General features: G+C 37.5%; 1 protein-coding gene across 1 annotated transcript; it reads right to left on the bottom strand.

Annotated features, from left to right (window-relative positions):
• Positions 1–1,590: 1,590 nt before the first annotated feature.
• Positions 1,591–15,074, bottom strand: LOC149197924 (uncharacterized). Its single transcript, XM_089404010.1, has 3 exons — positions 14,979–15,074; positions 2,005–2,097; positions 1,591–1,832 (listed from the first exon to the last, which is right to left on the bottom strand). The coding sequence occupies exons 1-3, from the start codon at positions 14,979–14,981 to the stop codon at positions 1,593–1,595; spliced, it is 336 nt and encodes a 111-aa protein (XP_089260136.1). The 5' UTR covers positions 14,982–15,074; the 3' UTR covers positions 1,591–1,592.
• Positions 15,075–20,339: the final 5,265 nt, after the last annotated feature.

Consider the following 20,339-nt stretch of genomic DNA (forward strand, 5'->3'; position numbering starts at 1 on the left):
ATCCAATTTAACGTCTTTTTATGCATCCATTTTGTGTCAGTTTTTGCATCTAGTCTTACGCCAGGTTTTGTATCTAGTCTTACACTAGTTTTTGCTTCTATTTTTGCACCAGCTTTGGTGCCTATCTTTGCACCATGTGTTGAATTTGATTTAGCACCAAATTTTGCATCCATTTTTGTGCCCATTTTTGCATATTTTTTTGAACCATTTTTTACATCCACATTTACATTTGATTTGTCTCCATTTTTCCCATCTCATTTTGCACCATATTTTGTGTCATTTGTTTCATCCAATTTTGCATCATTTTTAACACCATCTCTTGCATCTAATGTTACATCATTTTGAGCATCCAAATTTGCATTTATATTTGCATCTTATGTTGAGTCATGTGTTGTGTCCACCTTTGCATCTTATTTTGTGTCTAATGGTACATTCAATTTAGAGCCATTTTTTACGTCTACTTTTGTATTTGTTTTTGCACCAAGTTTTGCATCCAATTTTAAGCTATTTTATGCCCCTTTTTGCACCATTTTTTTGTGTCTACTTGTGTCGAATGTTGCACCATTATTTACACCGACTTTTTCATCCAATTTTGCATTTTTTTGGTGTCAAGTTTTACATCGTTTTCACCATCCAAATTTGCATCTTTTTTTGCCTCATTTTGTGTCCACATTTGCATATAATTTTGTGTCTGAGTTCGAGCCTAAATTTGCATGTGATTAGGATCATTTTTTACATCCAATATGGCATCCTTGGTTTCACCTTTTTTCAGCCCCATTTTGCATCTTGTTTTATGTCTTTTCTTACATCTTTTTTTTTTCCTTTTTTGCACCCAAGTTTGCATCCCAAATTTACACCATTATTTGCATCATCATTTGGCATATTAATTTGTAACGTTTTTTGCTTCCTTTTAACGCTCAACTTTGCATCTTATTTTACATCTAGTTGTTGTCTTTTTTTGCATCTAATTTGGTGCCCATTTATGTGTCCTTGTTTTTGCCCAATTTGATATCCTTTTGTATGCCATGTTTTGTTCCCTTCTTTGTGTCAACTATTGCACAATTTTTCACTTCTAATTTAAAACACTTTGTATGTCAATTGTTTGAATTTTTGTATTAATTCCTAGTTTAACATCCAATTTTACTTTCAATTTTGCATCCATGGTTACATCCGCATTTGACTTCTTATATAGAGTATATTTTTCTTTACATATATGACCCCCTTTATAGATTCATAGTGAAATATATGATAGTTTCTAAATATCATTAAAGCAGATATCACAATTCAAAATCATTGGTAAAGAAATTTAAGAGAAATTGACAACATCCATCCAAAAAAATAACAATGTGTCATTAACAATTTTCAAAACATGTATAAAATAGCAACATAATACTAATAAAATCAGTATTATTTTTAATCAAAACAAGTAAAATTCAAATATGATTAACAAATCAAAATATTTCATGAATATCGTTATTCTACGATAAATTAACAACATACATAAATCAAACTCATCGTATGATTACAAAATCAAAATGTCTCATTGATATAGGGTAAATTCACAACACCCATCTAAACATAGCAATGTCATTCTACACAATAATTTCTTCATAAAAAACAATGCATGTGCATGCATAGCTACCACCACCAAGATCATCCTCATGATCATATTGACCATCCTCATTACTCTGATCCACATCATCACCAACACCGCAACTATCATCATCATCTCCTCCTTCACCACCATCATCCTCATCCTCATCCTCATCATCTCCTGATATATGTTGAACATAATTTGGATCATCGTCTTGGCAATCATTACCTATAGCATTCTGACAAAAAAAATCAATATTACATGTTAGTATTAATTACATAACGCAATGCATGTTTTTGTTATACAATGTTAACCATAAAATGAGGTAAGATATAATATCTAATAGTACTAAAAAATAAAATGAAAATATGGTTTAAAAGTATATTGGAAATCCAACTAAGATTACATACCATAGAGTCCATCCAAACAACAAATTCAACCCATCTCTTTTGCTGCAGCACCTCCTTTTCCAAATGATTTGGAGGTCTTCCATATTTTAGTTCCTATCAATCAGTAAATAGGGAGAAATTAGATAACAACGACTTTCTTCTAGTACAAAATTTATTAAAAAAATATCACATGTTTACTATACTTACAAAGGTTGTTATCAGTGCTTTTAAACCTTTCTAGCCACTACGATAAGTGACTTTTGTCTTGGTTAACCTCGCCTTGGATGCCTTGTCCTTAAACATAAACCAATTCAATTTATTTTCACACAAATACATGTCTAAGATACTTATAAGTATTAATACATTCTAAATAATGTTTAATGAAAAATTCAATACCTGAATGCTCTCATTGCCGGCTTTTCTTTGTGCATCCAACTTCTCATATGATTTTACAAGTTCTTTCCATACTTTAAAAGGTATGTCAATAGGTCTTTGTTTCAGTCTTTGATCTTGAGGCATTTTTTTAATTTTTCTTGTTTGGTTAAAAATGTTGGTTAAAAAAAACCGAACAAGTAATTCACATCAATGGCATGGGGACTCTATGGATATGTGTAAAAAAATGGCTATAAAGAAAACATCCAAAAAACATATGAGCTCTCCCTTTGATGGTCACTTGGGGCATATGGCTGGAAAGGAACAACTCCATTTTCGAAAATGAAGGACAATCCTTTCTCAAAGTCCTTCCTAATATTTGCTCCAAATGTCTTAAAATGAAAAACAAAATTCAAATGTCATCCTTAAACATCTCCCTTAAATATAACGTTGGACCATAAATTCTTCACTTTTATTGTTATCGGCTCTGGAATGATTTTTCTATATGCAATTATATAATGAAATATGTGTGCACTAATGAAAAAACATCGAGTTTCATTTTTCATAATCACAAACAATGAAAAAATAATCACACGTAACTAGCATCATTTTGGAAATTTTATATTTATTAAAAATCTTTAACATGTTTTCCTCCCATATCTCATAAAAAGGTGTGAAATTTTTTATATACTCTCCAATAAGCACTACAACAAAACCAGCGATTTGGAGGTTTTACACTAAGTTTTTCAACATCGAGCTTACTAGGGCTTGCACCACCTGGGTTATTAGTAAAAATCTCATGAGGTTTGCATAGCCATGATTATTAGAATCAAAATACTAGGATTTGCACTAAAAAACAGTTCATAGAGCTTTCCTGCTGGGGAGAAAATCACAAGTTCAACTTCTGCAGTGCAGAGCACCGAGAGCTCGTAAGCTTTCTTCAGCAATCCACCTACGTTTGGAAAATGTAGCCTGCCTGCTGGCGATGTTCTCAATCCTCTTCCTCTGCATCTTTCCCCTCACTATTCTCGTATGTCCTCTTTCATTTTTCCCTCCAAACAAACCCTCTCAAATTGAGAAAGCAGAACAACTCACTCGATGAGAATCCGTATCCAATTATCGCTTCTAACAATAACCCAATACGATACCAGAAGTGATTACACAAAACCTCATTGACTCTTCATTTGTTTGGAAAAGAGCCAAGCATATACTTCTGACGAGGGTTTCCGTCTCAAGTCTGGCTCGCAGGACGTCGCTTAGTCAATTGCGAGAAAAATTTTCCACCTGCCTGTCACATACGGTTTGTCACACTATATATTAAAATAAGGTTGATCATACTAACAATAAGGTTGTATAGTTTAAAAGGAGGGCTCTCCTGACTGCATTTGGTTGGTTTATAGAAAAGATTGCTGGAATGTGTAATGTGAATGCTCTGCTAACTGTTTTTTAAGCATTTGGAAGTATTAAAACCCCCTAGGATAATTAATGTAAGACCTGTTAATTAATGTGTAAAGATGGCTATTGTCCTTGGGCTACCTTAGTTGTTCGTGTTTAGTGATCTGTGGTATTATGACTCCTCATGTCACTATTAAACCATGAGAACCATGCCCAGGCAGACTAGTGTGACATTGTGGATGAGAACCAAAACTAGACTCCTATAACCTCCTTTTTCATCCTTTAAATTGCAGAATTAACTGATTGTTCTAGTAATCGTTCTTGAGCACCTGAAGATGTGCACCCTAAATAATAAGAATAATACCCTGTAACATATGAATAGTCCATCGTGTGCATGTAGGATATGCACATGAGGTCCAATAAAATCACTAACCAGAATACCAGGTGTTATTAAAGCCTCTACAGGTTGATATATATGAATGTTACAGTGTGCAGGAGTATGATTCAATTCCATACGAAAATACAAAACATCTGATAGGATTTCCTTATACCTCATAGGCAAACAACCATTGTCCCTTCTATAGATGAGCAAAATAAGTGCTTGGTTCTCTACACTAAATAAAGACAAAGTATAGTAATTATTGCTGACAAAATAGGATTTAAATCGCGGTTCAATTGCTTGACATTCAGCTGGTCACAGAATTTTTGAGTGCATAATCATAAGTGATGTTGCGAGCCTCATTTCTCAAAGTCTAAGGGTCTTGCGAGCCATAATCACAGCCATGTATGGCATATCTTGTGATTATGGCATTTTATGAGGTCAATTCTTGTGAAGACATTTCAGTTTATAATAAATTTTGAACCTCAACAGAGTTTTGGCAAGACCTGGCTGAGCTAGGACATCAACAACACAACTGATATGAATGACATAATCTAGCCTCAAGAGGGAGCCTCTTTTGTTTCATCACTCTAACAATCTATGAAGTGGTGGAAAGCATAACAACTTCCCCTTGAATATGACACCTAAACTGAGTACAAATCCTAAATGATGCAGCCCTTGGTGCATGTCTCTCAAAGTATTGATATTTCAAATGTTGAAAGCTCTTATGCCCATCTGATATGCATTCGATTGCAGTTCCCCTGAAGAAAGAATCTTATAAAGGTGAGGCCATGGCCAATATGTTAGCCATATCCATTGGAGTTGCCATTGCTTGACAACTTTAGTGTGATCAGTCCCACCATGATTCACATGGGCTTCTACTCAACACTGGCTGTTGCTATTGTAAGAGTCTTCAAGCTCGTTGAACCCATAGTATTGATAAGTGTATTCTTTGGGTCTCTGGTTTTCAAATTCTGCCTATGTTTTCCTCTCAGTATCATTATTTCAAATGCTGAAAGCTCTAATTCCCATTGTTGTGTATTTGATTGTGGTTTCCCTGAAGAAAGAAGCTTATAAAGTTGAGCCCGAGGCCAATATGCTGGCCATATCCATTGGAGTTACTATTTCAGCTTATGGGGAGGCCAAGATGAATGCATGGGAGGTGATTCTCCAGTTAAGTGCAGTTGCATGTGAGACTACCCAATTGGTTCTCATACAAATTCCACGAACATCAAAAGGGATTAAGTTGAATCCCATCACATCTTTGTTGCTCCTTGTTGCCTTGTTTTTCTCAGCACCCCCTGGGCCTTAGTAGAATACCCATTTCTGATAATCAGGGTCTCTTCCTTTGATTTGGATTACATGACATTTCTGCTTGTGCCTTGGCTCTTAATCTTGCAGTATTTCTTCTGATAGGAAAGACTTCAGCCTTGACTATGAATGTTGCTGGTCTTGTCAAGGACTGGCTGCTCATAACATAATCTTTGTCTGTAATAAATGAAAAGGTTACAGTCATAAACTTGAGTGGGTGTGGACTAGCTTTTCTGGCTGTCTGTTACTATAATCATTTGAAACTTCAAGCTCTCAAGTCCAATGACAACCAACCAAAGTACCTCAGCAGTGCAGCTGATGCCAATGATGAAGGAGAAGGTTTGATAATGACGAGTGGGAGATTCTCAATCAGAGATTCAGAACCAGTAGAGAAAAATCAAACTCAAGCTTCAGGATTAGGTATTTAGATCATTAATATTGTCTTGTGCTAGAGATTACTGTTCTTGGATTGGCTCCTCTATGCCCAGATCTATTTGCAGGGAACAGGCCAATCATTCACAGTGAAGAAGATAATGACAAGATTAGTGTATAATGATGGACAGGATGGTGCCATGGTGCCAACCTAAATCTCAAGTAAGGAGACATCTGTTCATCAATTTGTCAAGAAGCATGGCCTACAATTCAATTGCTCTAAGCCTATCACTTCTTCCACCTGTCAAATAAATTGTTTCCTGTTTGTTTAGTTTGACAAAAGCAACATTGAAGAAGAACGTATTTTCACTTGCACTAGGATTTGTAATTTTGTATATAATTGGACTTAAGAAAAGGATTGTTAAACATGTAAATCATAGATTATGGAGGAGCTCTTTATGTCCAACCTTTATACCATGCAACCACAACCACTAGACATCTCATCTATCAAATCATAGACTAGGCAACCCATCAAAGGGAACAACAAAGTGAAGAAGAACCAACGACACATTTGATCAGCCACAAAAACAAATTTCCAAATATGAGAAGGTATCTATGATGCAGGAAACATGGCCCGCCCCTGCATACCAGCTGCGTTTTCATATCGAGTCACTGAAACACAACTAAAATGCTCTTGAAACACATTTCAATTCATATGAAATGTATTTTCACATGGGAAACGCATTTCAATTCATATGAAACATATTTCACATGAGAAACACATTTCAATTCATATGAAACATATTTCACATGGGAAATGCATTTCAACATATGTACAACGTGTTTCTAAATGAAATTTGTTTGATTTTGCCTTGATTTAAATGTTGGGAACAACATTTTTTTGTTTTAATAACTAATTAGAGGATAATTATGAATTCATGAAACTTTTAGAAACTTCATACACTAGAAATATTTATTTAAGACTGGGTTTCACTCTCAATTTGCGTTAAAATGATGGCAATTAATGGTAATGTTAAAGTCTTAAAGTAAAACCTTTACTTAAATTTTTAACATTACCATTCATTGTCTTGAGATGTTTAAAAGCGGTTCCCATCTCCTCTAACTTCATATCGAGAAAGTAGAACTTCATATCCCATTCAAAATTCAATAGAGTTAACATTTTTCGAGATTTCAGGATTGGCAATTAATCAAAAGCACCAAGTGCTTTATGTACCTCAATGTTAGTGATATTGCTTATTTGACTCCTCTATCATTGCCTTAGCAAAACTGTACCCTTCCCTCAAACAAAAAATCAATGATTGGGCACACTAAGCTTTTCATACCATATTTTAAAGTTTGGATTACGTAGTTTCATCATGTTAAAATCGGCAACTAGGGCCAAACTCCACATGGGTCATCTTATTTATGACAACTGATATTTTTCTTGGATTCCTCTCTCCGAGAGGTGTAGGAGTGATCTAAAGATCATCCGATTCTGACATGTACAAATGAAGTTATGAATTTACTTTGATTATGGACAAATTGTCAAGGTCGGCCAACAAACTTATGTAGGCTCAGAAGCCCAACAGTCACGTCTATTCATCCTCAACATTTGCTATAAATACATGATGCCTTAGCCTCATTTGGATACACTCATCTTCACACTTCTCTCTCTCTCTCTCCTCGTTCATTGGGTACGGATTTCTAGGCATCTCTCTCTCCACATGTCTGAAATTTCAGGAAAGCAAAATTTCAAGAGGCCGAAATTTCAAGAGACCGAATTTCTGGACAGTTTGACCAAGCGTTGACCAACATGAGTTGACCTCCTTTGACTACGTTTTGTGGGGGCTATCTCTATTTGGGCAAGCCGCATTTCTAGGCACAGAAATTGAGGCCAAACATTGACTTTGACCAACGTTGACTGCAGCTAGGGCTAACCACAGGTTGGTTGTTTGACCAAATTTGACTGCGCTGATTTTGGGTTCTTTTGAGGGTTGATTCATCTTGTTGTTTGGAGGCCGAAGTTGACTGAAGTTGACCAATTTATGAGGGTCAAATCTGCCCTGTTGACCAGCAATGACTTTTCTGGTTAGGTCTCTTTTGCCGCTGTCATTAATTATCAGATCTGTAAATTGTAATATCTCTCTCTCTCTCTGCTGAATTATTGAAGAATATAAGAAGAATTGATCAAGAGTTTCCCCACATTGGGGTTAAGTGATGGTGGAATATTGCTTGTCATTTATGTTTGTCATGTAAATGTTCTTGCTCATTTATTCATAATGATTTCTTTCCACATTTCAATATATATATATATATATATATATATATATATATATATATATATATATATATATATATATATATATATATATATATATATATATATAAGTGTGGAAAATAGTAGTGAGTAAGGTCTTCTTTGAATTGTGACTTAGTCAAAGAGACCACAAGCAATCCTATCTTTGACGTGCACGAGTTCCTAAAAGTTAGGTCAAGTTCCTAAAAATTAGGATGAGTTCATAAAACAGTTTAACTCGTGCGTATAGTTGGAGGCTCAATTGTTTGTCTCCTAGTGCGAATTATATTTGGAAAAGGACAAGCAAGTGAGCTTCAGTATCTAAATTGAGGCAGGATGAGTTACATGACTCAGTTAGACTCGGTTAACTAGTCAATCACAAGACCGAGATTCAAAAATAAACTTGCTAGATATACCTTATGTGAATTGCTTGTAAGAAGGACGAAGGCACAGAATTGAATCATTGTTTTGTGAGCACAAGGTTGTGAGACAAGACAATAGAGAGCACGAGTTTTGTGTGTGAGCTAGCAGAGCTAGGAAGAGTGTGAAGGAGAGGCCTATACGCAGAGTTTTGGCACAGAAAATCCTTGTTGGTGTACGCAGGAATTAGGAGTAATTCCTAGAAGATAGGGCCACTATTGCGCTAGGAAATAAGAGGCTTCCAACGAAAGGAAATAGGGGCAAGCCAGCGCAAAGATTTAGGAGCTAAGGACAGGGTTGTTGCAAGCAGGTTTCAGTTAAGTGTCAATAGAAAGAACAGTGTTGTTCTCTAGTGAAACAATTTGCCTTGTATTAATTCTATTTGCTCAACTTTCTCAATAAAATTCTATAGCTAGCAGAGGGTTTTCCTAGTACGGTTCCCTACAAAAATCCTGTCTTGGTGTTACAAATTAGTTTCAAAATTGTTTACTACAGCAGTTGCAAGATTTTTAAGGAAATTCTACATGGTATCGGAGCAAGGAACAAAATAAATACCAACACAAGTTGATTGGCACATCCTAGTGCAACATCATAAGGAGAATCTCCCTGAAATAGTCATAGCCCAAAGGAGCCTAGCAAAGTGGAGAAGAGGATTGGTTTTGGTTCGTTTTTCTTGTAACTAATTAGGCCAAGTTAGGCAGGAGCAAGTAGCTTGCAAGAGGAGCATTTTGGGTAGTCTTTTTGTGCATTATTTGTGGTGCAAACAACTTGCAAAACAGACCAAGTTTTTTATGTGTTGTTACAGGAGAGAATAAGCCCTAGTTTAGGGCTGGTCTATGTTCTTAAGGAGCTGAAACAACAATATATAAGAGGACAAGAGCTAACGCATAGAAGAGGAACCTGTGGAGAAATGTTTGCAAAGTTTTGAGGCAACAAACTATGGGTTGACGTAGGTGCAAGATGCCCTAATCAGAGGGTCGAAAACTTCAGGTAATTGCACAGGGGTGTGACCTAGAGAAGCAGAAGAAGTCTCTATTGGTTAAGGTATGTTGAATGTTATTCTCAAGTTGATGTTCTACTAAGTGGATGAGGTCCCATTGGACAATTGTGTGGGCAGCTTAAGTGTACAGGTTGGAGGGTTGTTAGAAGTTGCCCTATTGTGCCCTAAGTACAGCTTCTTGTGAAGGACTACTAAGCTATTAGTGGGCAGGTGTTGGAGAGCTCTCTGGGAAAGCAGGACGGCGTACCAAGGTTTGAGAGCAGATAATTGTTTAGAGGGAGCATCAAACTTCGTTTCATGGAAAGGGAGGATCATGATAGTTTTGAAGGATAATGGGGTGGGAGAATTTGTGAAGCAGGCTATACCACCACTACAAGATCCCCAACAGTTGACCCGGCATACTAAGAATGATATCAAGGCAAGGACGATTATTCTAGAAGGGGTCAGAGATCATATATTTCCTCATATCCATGAGAAGAAGACAACTTATGAGATGTTCAAAACTATTTTAGATCTATATCAGAGTACCAGCGATACCAAGAAGCTTGCTCTTAAGGAGAAGCTAAGGAGTATCTAGGTGAACAAGGATGAGTCCATTGTCACGTATTTGTCAAAATTCACTCATGAGTATACCAGAGCATGATCTTGTGAGTTTTTCTCTTCTACGACTTCACAAGTCTTGGTATGGGTTCCAGGATGTTGTCAATGACAGAGATAATTTGTCTAGTTGGGAAATGCTATTGACTGACTACGTTCAGGAAGATATCCGAAGAAGGACCAAAAATGGTAGATCGATGAAGACAGAGGACAAGGAGAACTTTTCCATAACAAGCAAGAGTAGCAAGACCAAGGGCACGGAGGGCCAAGGAGTGGTCGAGTCTAGTCAAAAGGGCAAGTAAAAGGATCTAAGAAAGGTCAAGTGCTTCCATTGCCATGAGTTTGGACACTATGCCACTAAGTGTCCTAAGCGAAAGAACGAGTCCAGTGAGGATCATGTAGCTACATCAGCAAAGCTAGATGCATTTTTTGCCCAGTTTGAGAAATATTTATCATTGATTGCTTGCATGCCAAGCTCAGCAGACAGCAGTGTATGGTATATTGATTCGGTAGCATCCTTCCACATGACATCCTTCCACATGACCAAAAAAAAAGAAAAATTTTAGACACCTGAAGGAGAAGGACGTGTAGTTTCAAATCGAGAGGAATTGGTACTCTCAGTTTTCAGAGGGAGTCAAGTAATCCCCTCCATCTCAGAGATGTCTTTTATGTTCCAAGATTAAAGCAGAATCTTGTTTGGATAACTACCCTTGAGGACAAGGATTATGATGTCATTTTCAGCAAAGGTAAGGCTTACCTCCAGCACTTAGCTTTTGGATGTAAGAAGCAGATAGGTGTGAGGATGAAAAATCACTACAAGTTCTAGGTAGAGACAAGTGCAACCTTGAGCAGCAAGGCAAGGAGAGCTCAGAGTAGAGAATTGATGGTTGAGGAGAGCAAAACCCAAAGGGAGTCCTTAGAGCAAGAGCAGATTAGAGTACCTAAGAAAAGCTACTCAAGAGTCAAGATGGAGCCTCAGCCAATATGTCTGTTTAAGTCTAAGGAGCCCTTAGAGCAAGAGCAGATTAGAGTACCTGAGAAGAAGCTACTCAAGATGGAGCCTCAGCCAATATCTCAGTTTAAGTCTAAGGAGTCCTTAGAGCAAGAGCAGATTAGAGTATCTGAGAAGAAGCTACTCAAGATGAAGCCTCAGCCAGTATCTCAATTTGAGTATAAGCTAGTTGGCAGTTGGGCCAACCAACAAGATGATGAGGAGCATAGCCGAAGGCGAGTCGAGGCAGCGACTCAAGCAATGACTCCCAGCATAGGGAGAGTTTGAGCCAAGTGGGCAAAGGATTTGTTTAAGGGAGATCAAGGGAGAGTTGGATCTTCCAATATCACCTTCAACCAAAGGAAGCAGCCACAAAGGTACACAGGGTGCATGGCCCTTATGACTGAAGTGATAGACTCGCAGAGCATGGTGGGAAAGAAAAGGTCTTATCAGGTTCCGCAAAAGAAGGCAAAGTCTTCTAGTTCAGCGGAAGAAGCTGCAACAACGGAGAACATGGTAGTATTGGAGATAGATCCAAGTGGACGAGGTTCTTCCAAAAGCACCTTTCTCGCTAAGAGGGAATGTTGAAAATAGAAGCGAGTAAGGTCTTCTTTGACTTGTTCCTTAGTCAAAGAGACCACAAGCACTCATGTCTTTAGCATGCATGAGTTCCTAAAAGTTAGGACGAGTTCCTAAAAATTAGGTCGAGTTCATGAAGCAGTTTAACTCATGTGTATAGTTGGAGGCTCAGTTGTTTGTCTCCTAGTGCGAGTTATCTTTGGCAAAGGACAAGCAAGTGAGCTTCAGTTCCTAATTTGAGGCAAGACGAATTACATGAGTCAGTTAGACTCAGTTAACTAGTCAATCACAAGACCGAGTTCAAAAAATAAACTTGCCAAATTTAGTTGATGTGAATTGCTTATAAGGAGGACGAAGGCACAAAAATGGATCACTATTTTGTGAGCACAACATTGTGTTGAGAATATAGTACCAAGGAAGTGTTTCCTAGGAATTTATCCTTTTGGCCTAGGAATACACATTAATATCCTTTTCTCTAAGTGACATTATGTGTTTATTAATGTCAAGGAGCTAAAGAAGCTTTTATGAGTTGTGTACCTTGTAATTCTAATTTATTAAAGTCACATGGGTTATTAAAGTGACTTTGTGTAAAGTACTAAGTCCACTTTATGTTAATAAGGTAACCTTTATATTTTAAAACTCACTTTATGAGCGACAAAGTGACCATGGTACTAAAACATTAAAAGGTTAAGTGAGGGGTCATCATGAGAAAGGGGTCTAATGGGAGCTTGATCTCAACTATAGATCTCATTAGCTGAGATTTAATCTCAGCCCTTGATCTTTAGCCTTTAGGGTTAGGTTTCCCTCTCAAAAGAAAAACAGAAGTTAAAGGAAATGAATGATTCTTCATTATTCTTCTCAAAGGAAAGAGGAGGGTGTAGGGAAGCTTGAGAGGAGATCGAGACAGCTAAAGGAGGAGGCTGTGTTCCAAGGTGAACTCAAATCAGAGCAGAACGCAACCATGTTGTGGAGCTTGCATTTGGAGGCAGCAAGGAAGAGCTCCTTCATTCAATCCTCTTGAGAACTATTGAGGAGAGGAAAGGAGATAGGAGGAAGAGAATTTTTGTGAAGAAATTCTACAGCAAGAACTAGGAACAAGACCACAGTTAGTCAAATCCCTAGAAGGCCGAGTTAAATCTAAAAAGGGAGCACGAAATTTTGGAAGACTGTCACAGCCAGTGGTTGCACACAGGTCAAAGGCTTATTAGGAGTCAAGTTTGGTTACTCCTCACCGTAGGCAAGTGTTTTAGCAGCATATTTCTCTGCCAGCATATTTATGTGGGACACAGTGAGATTCTTGGGCCAAGACCAGCAAAAATCTCAAGCCTGGTTTTAGTGGTATATCAATGATATTTAGAGAGTTGTTTTGGAGTGTATTTGCTCAAATTCCAGGGAGGTTAAACGCTGATAAAAAAACCTGTGCATATTTGCTGTGATGAACCCGAGTTTCAAGGAACCTGTGACTGTCAGTGTGGCTTGAATTCCTAAGAAGAAGGAGCATTTCAGAGGACTGTAATTTCAACATGAACATTTGTTGAAGACAGTTCAGAACTCAGTTTGAGAATGGGATTTCAGTGATGCTTCGTCAAAGAAACAAAATAAAATCCTCCTAGAAGAACTGGTTTTCCCCGCTGCGGGGTTTTTCTAGGATCATGTTGACCAAAAACAGTGTAAAATTCATGTGTGTGCTTGCCTTATTTTTTCTCTTATCAGCTGAAAGTGAAATGTAGAGTACCTCTATGTTGTTTCAAGTTAAATACAGAAAATGATAAAATGATGTGTATATCAGTCATATGCTATTGATGGGTTTTGGGCATTAAACCTTGCAAGAATTTGAAACTGGGTGGGCTACAGCATGAGCAGACATTAATTTTTTACAGGTTGTGAGACCAAACAATAGAGTGCGAGTTTTGTGTGTGAGCTGGCAGAGCTAGGAAGAGCGTGAAGGAGAGGCCTCTGCACAGAGTTTTGGCAGAGAAAATCCATGCTAGTGTGCGCTAGAAATCAGGAGTAATTCCTAGAAGATAGGGCCACTATTGCACTAGAAAATAGAGGCTTCCAGCACAAGGAAACAGGGGCAGGCCAGCACAAGGATTTAGGAGCTAAGGACAGGGTTGTTGCAAGCAGTTTTCAGCTAAGTGTCAGCAGAAAGAACAACCTTGTTCTGTAGTGAAACAGTTTTCCTTGTAATTAATTTTATTTGCTCAACTTTGTCATTAAAAATCTACAGCTAGCAGAGGGTTTTCCATGTAGGGTTCCATAGAAAAATCTTGTCTTATTGTATTGTATGAATGTGTTTTTAACTCTTTTTTATTCCGCTGCAAAAGAGTAGAGAAACTCTGTGTCTTGCTGTCACAAATTAGTTTCAGAATTGTTCACTACAGCAGTTGCAGAATTTTCAAAGAAATTCTACAAAAAGGTGCTAATGGTTCCCTATAACGCTAAATCTGGACACATTGCTCCATCATGATAAGAGGAAGCTGGTTCAAAAGAAAAAAGTCTGGAAGTAAGGTTTCCCTCAGGTGAAAAATCATATTATAGCAAAGCAAGAGGTTACAAAATAAGAAAACTCAACCAAGTGAGACTATCAGATAAAGCATGAAAGGAAACTGTTTGAGGAAACTGATCGGCCCGATGTTCTTGCGCAATGTTAATTTTCTCTGTTTTGTTTTGCTTCCACCAAGTAAATACATGTAAGTGAGCGTTTATGATATCACAATATAGCCAGCATCGTTTCTTATATTCTACTCAGAAGCACCTTACAATCCTAGTTTCAGGATATGTGCATTAATTTAAAAATAAAATCAAAAAAATCCTTTGCAAACGACAAAAGCATTACCTCTTTGAAGAAGTGTCTAAAGAACAAATTAAACATAACTGCAATTCATCAAACGCAACTTTGTCTTGAAAAATGTGTCTTCGGGTACAGATTATCTTGTCTAGAATTACCATTAATTGTTGTCGACCAGAGAAATATCTGCCTCCGATCCATTCATCTGCACCTCAAGATAGCTATTTTGATTGCAATGCTGTTGTTTATAGCCCTTTGGAGGAAACTTTGGAATTTTGTGAAGTAAAGACAAATATGATAATGTGCATTGTTTTATTTGGTCAAATGAACCTATCTCCGTTAGATACGAAACATTATACATTTTGAATGTTATATTGGAAAAGTCTAACATGTTATTTCTATTCTATGCTTGCTGATATAAGAGCAATAAGCCCTCATAATCCTGACTCAAAAGAATAGAGAAAACAGAAATTTGTGAAAAGACTGAAATACCATGCCACAAATGCACCACTGTGATTGCCAAGAAATGCATCCAGATCTCTCTTTGCATGATCCTGTTGCTTTCCATGACAGACAAGTACAGCAACATACTCCTGCAAGTGGAAATTCAATCCCATTTATCAGTTCATCAAGCTTCATCCCCACTATTCCGATGGAAAGACAAAAAGCATGACTAGATGAAGGAAAGTGTATTTAATTTAAAATAGAAAGGGAGCTTATATTGCTTGTGTATATGATCAACGCTCGCTGAAAGAATGACAAACCCTCAATTCTAAACCCTAAGATAAACCTAAAGCTCCCGTGGTTTGAATTCAGAACTTGTTGTTTCCGGAATTCCCTGTTTTTCCGATTACAGAACATTGCGAAGGAGTTCAACAGTATTGAGAGCAGAAAAGACAAAGCAAACTTGATGATTCAGTATGTGTTCATATCTCAGGAAGTTCCATAAAGGTACTATCAATATTCGGGTAAATTTTCTCTGGTGTTCAGAATTTCATGCAATATCTTGCGAAGAATCCAAAATATAACGAATTCGCCATCAAAGCGCATCAAATCCCACCAAAAATACACAGAAAAGCAAAACCCTAATTACCCGATAAAACAAACCATAGCCCGCTAAATGCATCTACCATAGAGTTTCTTCAGCACCCCATTGAAATGACAAATCTGATCATCATCAACAAGCGAACAAAACATCGAGAACCCGATAAAAACAGATCTTACTAAAAAGGAGAAAAATTAGAAGTAAATAACTGCCCAAATGCATCTTCCTTATAGTCAAGGTCCCATTTATGTGCACAGGAAAAGGGCCACCGAAGAGGCCATGAAAACAACTTTCAACTGAGAAAACAAAATCATGAAATAGCCATGGATTAAGAAATTTACATGTCAAGAAGGGCATCCTCCTCTTCTTCGCCCGTGGTGACAGTAACCTCCTCAAGCTTAACAATGGGTGCAACCTGAGCTCCAGTGTCCTCTTCCTTTCCGGCATCATCCTCGTTCTCTCTCGAATCGTCATCTACTGCCCGTGTAAGAACAGGATCCTCCTGAGTTCCAGCCATCCCAATACCAGATAGTGCATAGAGGGAGGGCTCGAATGAAATCGATGGATGCAAAATATGCCAGAAACTCGCCCAATATCAGACACGAATGCGAAACCCCGAGGATTTTGGACAAAGGATTTAACTGTGCAAAAATTCTTTGAAGGCAAAGGGCAAAGAGGTCGACGGAGAGAAAACACTCTATATAAGGGTTTTTGAGGTCGATGGAGAGAAAACACTCTATATAAGGGTTTTGAAGAGGGAAGGCCGGTAGCTGTTAAAGATTGAGAGTAAAAGTAGCATCGTTAAAGATAATATAATAAATTATTACAGGGATGGTTGGGGGGTTTCAAAGGGAGAGAAGGCCATGGAATAACCCCTAAATCATCTCCAACATGAGAGGCCTACTTCATTCATGTTGTCATGTTGGGACCAGAGGTTGTTGTGCGTTTTTTGTTTTCGCAATTTTGAACTCTTTCCTCGGTGATATATTATTGTGTTTATTGTAATAATAATGGGATGGGGTTGAGGGGTTTGTAAATGAGATAAATATGGAAAAGTAATTAGAAATATTTGTTTTAAATTATTATAATAAGTATTGTTGTGGTTGATCCATGATAAGTTGTAGGGTAGTTGGTTTGTATGGGGTTTAGTTGTTACGAGGTCTTAAGTTCAAATTTCATGGGGAGGGGTTGAGAATGGAAGTCATTTTGGGGGCATCAAAACTATTCTAAGGGGCATCTTCCACTGAGATTTACACAATCCTCGATGTTGAGGATGAAAATAATATGAATATGCCAAGCTCACTCTACAGCCTAGTATGGTTACAGCCATGTTTGTCCATCATTCCAAGGGGCATCTTCCACTGAGCTTTACACAATCCTCAATGTTGAGGATGAAAATAATATGAATATGCCAAGCTCACTCTACAGCCTAGTATGGTTACAACGATGTTTGTCCATCATCAAAGTTGAAATTTTGCTAGTGTCGGCCAAAATAAATTTAAAAAAAAAAAAAAAAAAATACAAAACATTTAAATAATGTTTGCTCATAAAAAATAATTGCCAATGAAGAAATTGGATCCCTCTCCGCTCATATTATATCTATATTTAAGATGGGTCTATGCTAGTGGATAACACAAAAATCACAAAGTGAAGAAGAGTTTAATTTCAAGTCAAAGCAAAACTTTGGGACTAGCGCAATTCATCTAACTTCTATTGAAATGCGGTATTTATACGTGTAATGTGATATATATATATATATCTATATATATATATATATATATATATATATATATATATATATATATATATATATATATATATAGTGTAATTGCTATTATGTTGTTAAATGGTTGTTTAATTAATGTTGGTGATTCGATGGCAAGATGGTTTTGTAACTCTTAATGATGTAATTGTTCATCTTCTTGGTTGTAGTGTGCCATGTTGTTGACATACAAATATTGTAATGGAGCCAAAAAATAATGACAGTAAAGCATAGTAGGAAGTTATAAGTTTATCCTCCTGGAAAAGCAAAATTGTGGAGTTAAAGAACCACTTCTAGGAAATCAATTTCCATCACATCCATAGGGAGCTAAATACAACTGTAGATTCTCTCTAAAAAAGAATTATTTGTCTGGAGACAGGTTACATATATTATGATGAATTAGTTGGCAACCCAGTTCAAAGTTCTCATTCGATGCCCATATACTAATATGGATCAGCTTTAAGTCAAATTTTCAATTAGTTATCAACTAGCTTACTATAAATTTCAAGTGAGTCTACATTCAGATTTCAATTAGCCTCAAATACAATGTCTTTCTTTTTCTCTTGACAGGGGCCTCTTCATGGTTGTATAATACACTTTCGGGAATTTTTTGTTACAGGCTAATGTCATTTCTAGTCACTGTCTTTGTTTTTCTCATAGTAGGGCCGTCTTCGTGGTTGTATAATACACTTTCTACAATTTTTGGTTGCATGCTATTGTCATTTCTAGTCAGTCTTATAATTTGCAGAAGAAAAAAAATTGTAAAACCCTGGTTTTATGACAACTTCTTTTTCTCTTCTTCTGGGTCGTGATGCCTTGTCTTCTGGCAACCCATTGTAATGACAGAAGTTACAATATTTTTGTCAATGTTTGTGCTTTTTTTCTTCCTCGTGAATAACAAAAGGGTCCTTTTTTTCTATAGTAATAAGAAGAAGAAGAATAAGAAGAAAGATATTGTAATGGTTATATCATGGTTGGCATTCCTAAATATAAGCAGATATAGGATAAGCATGCATGCATATTAGAACTTGGTGCGCATGGATGGAATTCAATGTGCCAAATGATGTAGATGTTTCACAAGCATGGGGTGTGACATTTCAACCCTAGTTATCAATAGTGATGAGAGGCCACCAAGGACAATACCCCTTGGACCCTATGATAAGTGTTGCACATTTTGGTGTTAGGAGTGGAAGGGTAAGCTTGGTTTGAGGAGGTTGGTTATGGGATGTTTTTTGGTGCACATGAGGTCGTGCATCAACTACCATGGCTACACTTGAATTAGTGGGTCTTTACAAAAATAAAGTGGGAGAGTTAAGTTTTGTGAACAAAAGTAGCCTATGGGTGATATTTGCATTGATCACTTGTGTTAGGAACCTTTTTAGGCAAGTTAACTAATACTTGGAAGGTGTGAACCATGTAATTGAAATAATTCAATAGTGTCCTCCTTCCTTCAAATGAAGCAACAAAGCCAAGAACGTGACTATCAAATAAATATTAGCCCCCTATTGAGCCCTTGTAGCACATTTACAAATTGCTCAGACATTGATGTCATGGTGTTTCACACTAAGTATATCTAAGATTACATGTGATGGTATATGCCTCATTTTAGTACTAACAACTTCATTAGTTTTGTTCTTATATATTACATACTTTTTTTATTTGTGGTTCTTATGTATGTGATGTTTATAATAATTACAAAACTAACTATGTGAAAGCATCCCTAACATAAATTTTCATTTGGCACTAATAATATTTTCCTTACAACCCCCTTCCTTCATTGGCGATGGGAAGGAAGCTGATCCTTCCTTCCCCCCACACCCCCCTTCCTTCCTTTGGAAAGAGAGGTAAGAGCAAGAGTTGGAAAGATGCCGGAAAGAATGCCTACCTTTGGTAGTTGTGTTGTCGTATCGAGAGAAAGAAGGTCAGTTACCTGTCGTCCTCCCTTCGGTAGATGAATGCCTACCTTTGGTAGTTACCTTCGGTAGGAGAGAAAGAAATTCGGTTACCTACGCTTCGCTTCAGTTGCCGTATCGAGAGAAAGAAAGTCGGTTACCTACGCTTTGCTTCGGTTCGGTAGGAGAGAAAGTCGGTATGAGTACTTTGGGTGTTGTTGGTTGTTCTTTTTTTTCGAACAACTGTTACTTGTTTGAAGAAAGAAGTCTATCTTACTCTGAAAGAGGTAAGGGGCGGCACTGCAGGAGAACGGAACACTCTCCGGAGGAGCCATCAAAGGTACGAGTTCAAGAAAAAAGATAAGCGGTAAGCGATCATAGGGCGAGGATAAGGGAAGGCACGCTTGAGGTTCGTCCAGGCGAGGGTGGGGTACGGGTAGGGAGAGGGGGGAAAGGACAGGGGAATAAGAGAAAGGAGAAAAGAAAAAAGAATAAGAGAGAGGAAATAAGGGAAAGGAGAAAGTAGTCGACATTAAATTCAACAACTAAAAAGAGGCTCTTTGAGCCATGGCTAGCTCTCAGAGAATTTCATTCTCTTCGAGCTCTATACATATTATACTCGTCTAGACATATGATACTCGCATCTCTACGTTTCACTTCTTTACTCTCTTCTCTACCGAGATAAAGATCTAGATCTAGTATAACTTAGCCATTCCAATAGCCAATAGTCTTTGGTCCTATTTAGTACCCTTCTAATAGTCCCCTTGGCATAGTAGGTAGATATTGATTCCTTGTCCATGCATGAAGTTCCATAGCAATATATTAGACCCACTTCACCATTGACCTTAGCATATGAAGGAAGGAGGTGTAGATGCCAGTCATAAGGCCAGGAGGTGCCCTTCTAGATAAGCCCATAGCCGATTATAGAGGAATCCCCTATTTCATCGCAGATTGATGCTTAATATTGAATTTTCCAGAATGTTCCTTTCTCTCGACACGACATTGGTGAATAAGAAGCGGGGGGGGGGGGGGCTTGACAAAGCACCCAACCCCTACTTTAGCCCATTGATCGATGAGGCATCCAACCCTTCACCTTCTCTCTTTGACCCTGCAGCGCTTAACTACGGTACTCTCTCACTTCGCCTAGCTAGGTT

Source organism: Pinus tabuliformis, chromosome 2_2, assembly GCF_031772625.1.
Source record: "Pinus tabuliformis cultivar Carrire ecotype Pingquan chromosome 2_2, CPIR1, whole genome shotgun sequence".
Taxonomy (NCBI): Eukaryota; Viridiplantae; Streptophyta; class Pinopsida; order Pinales; family Pinaceae; genus Pinus; species Pinus tabuliformis.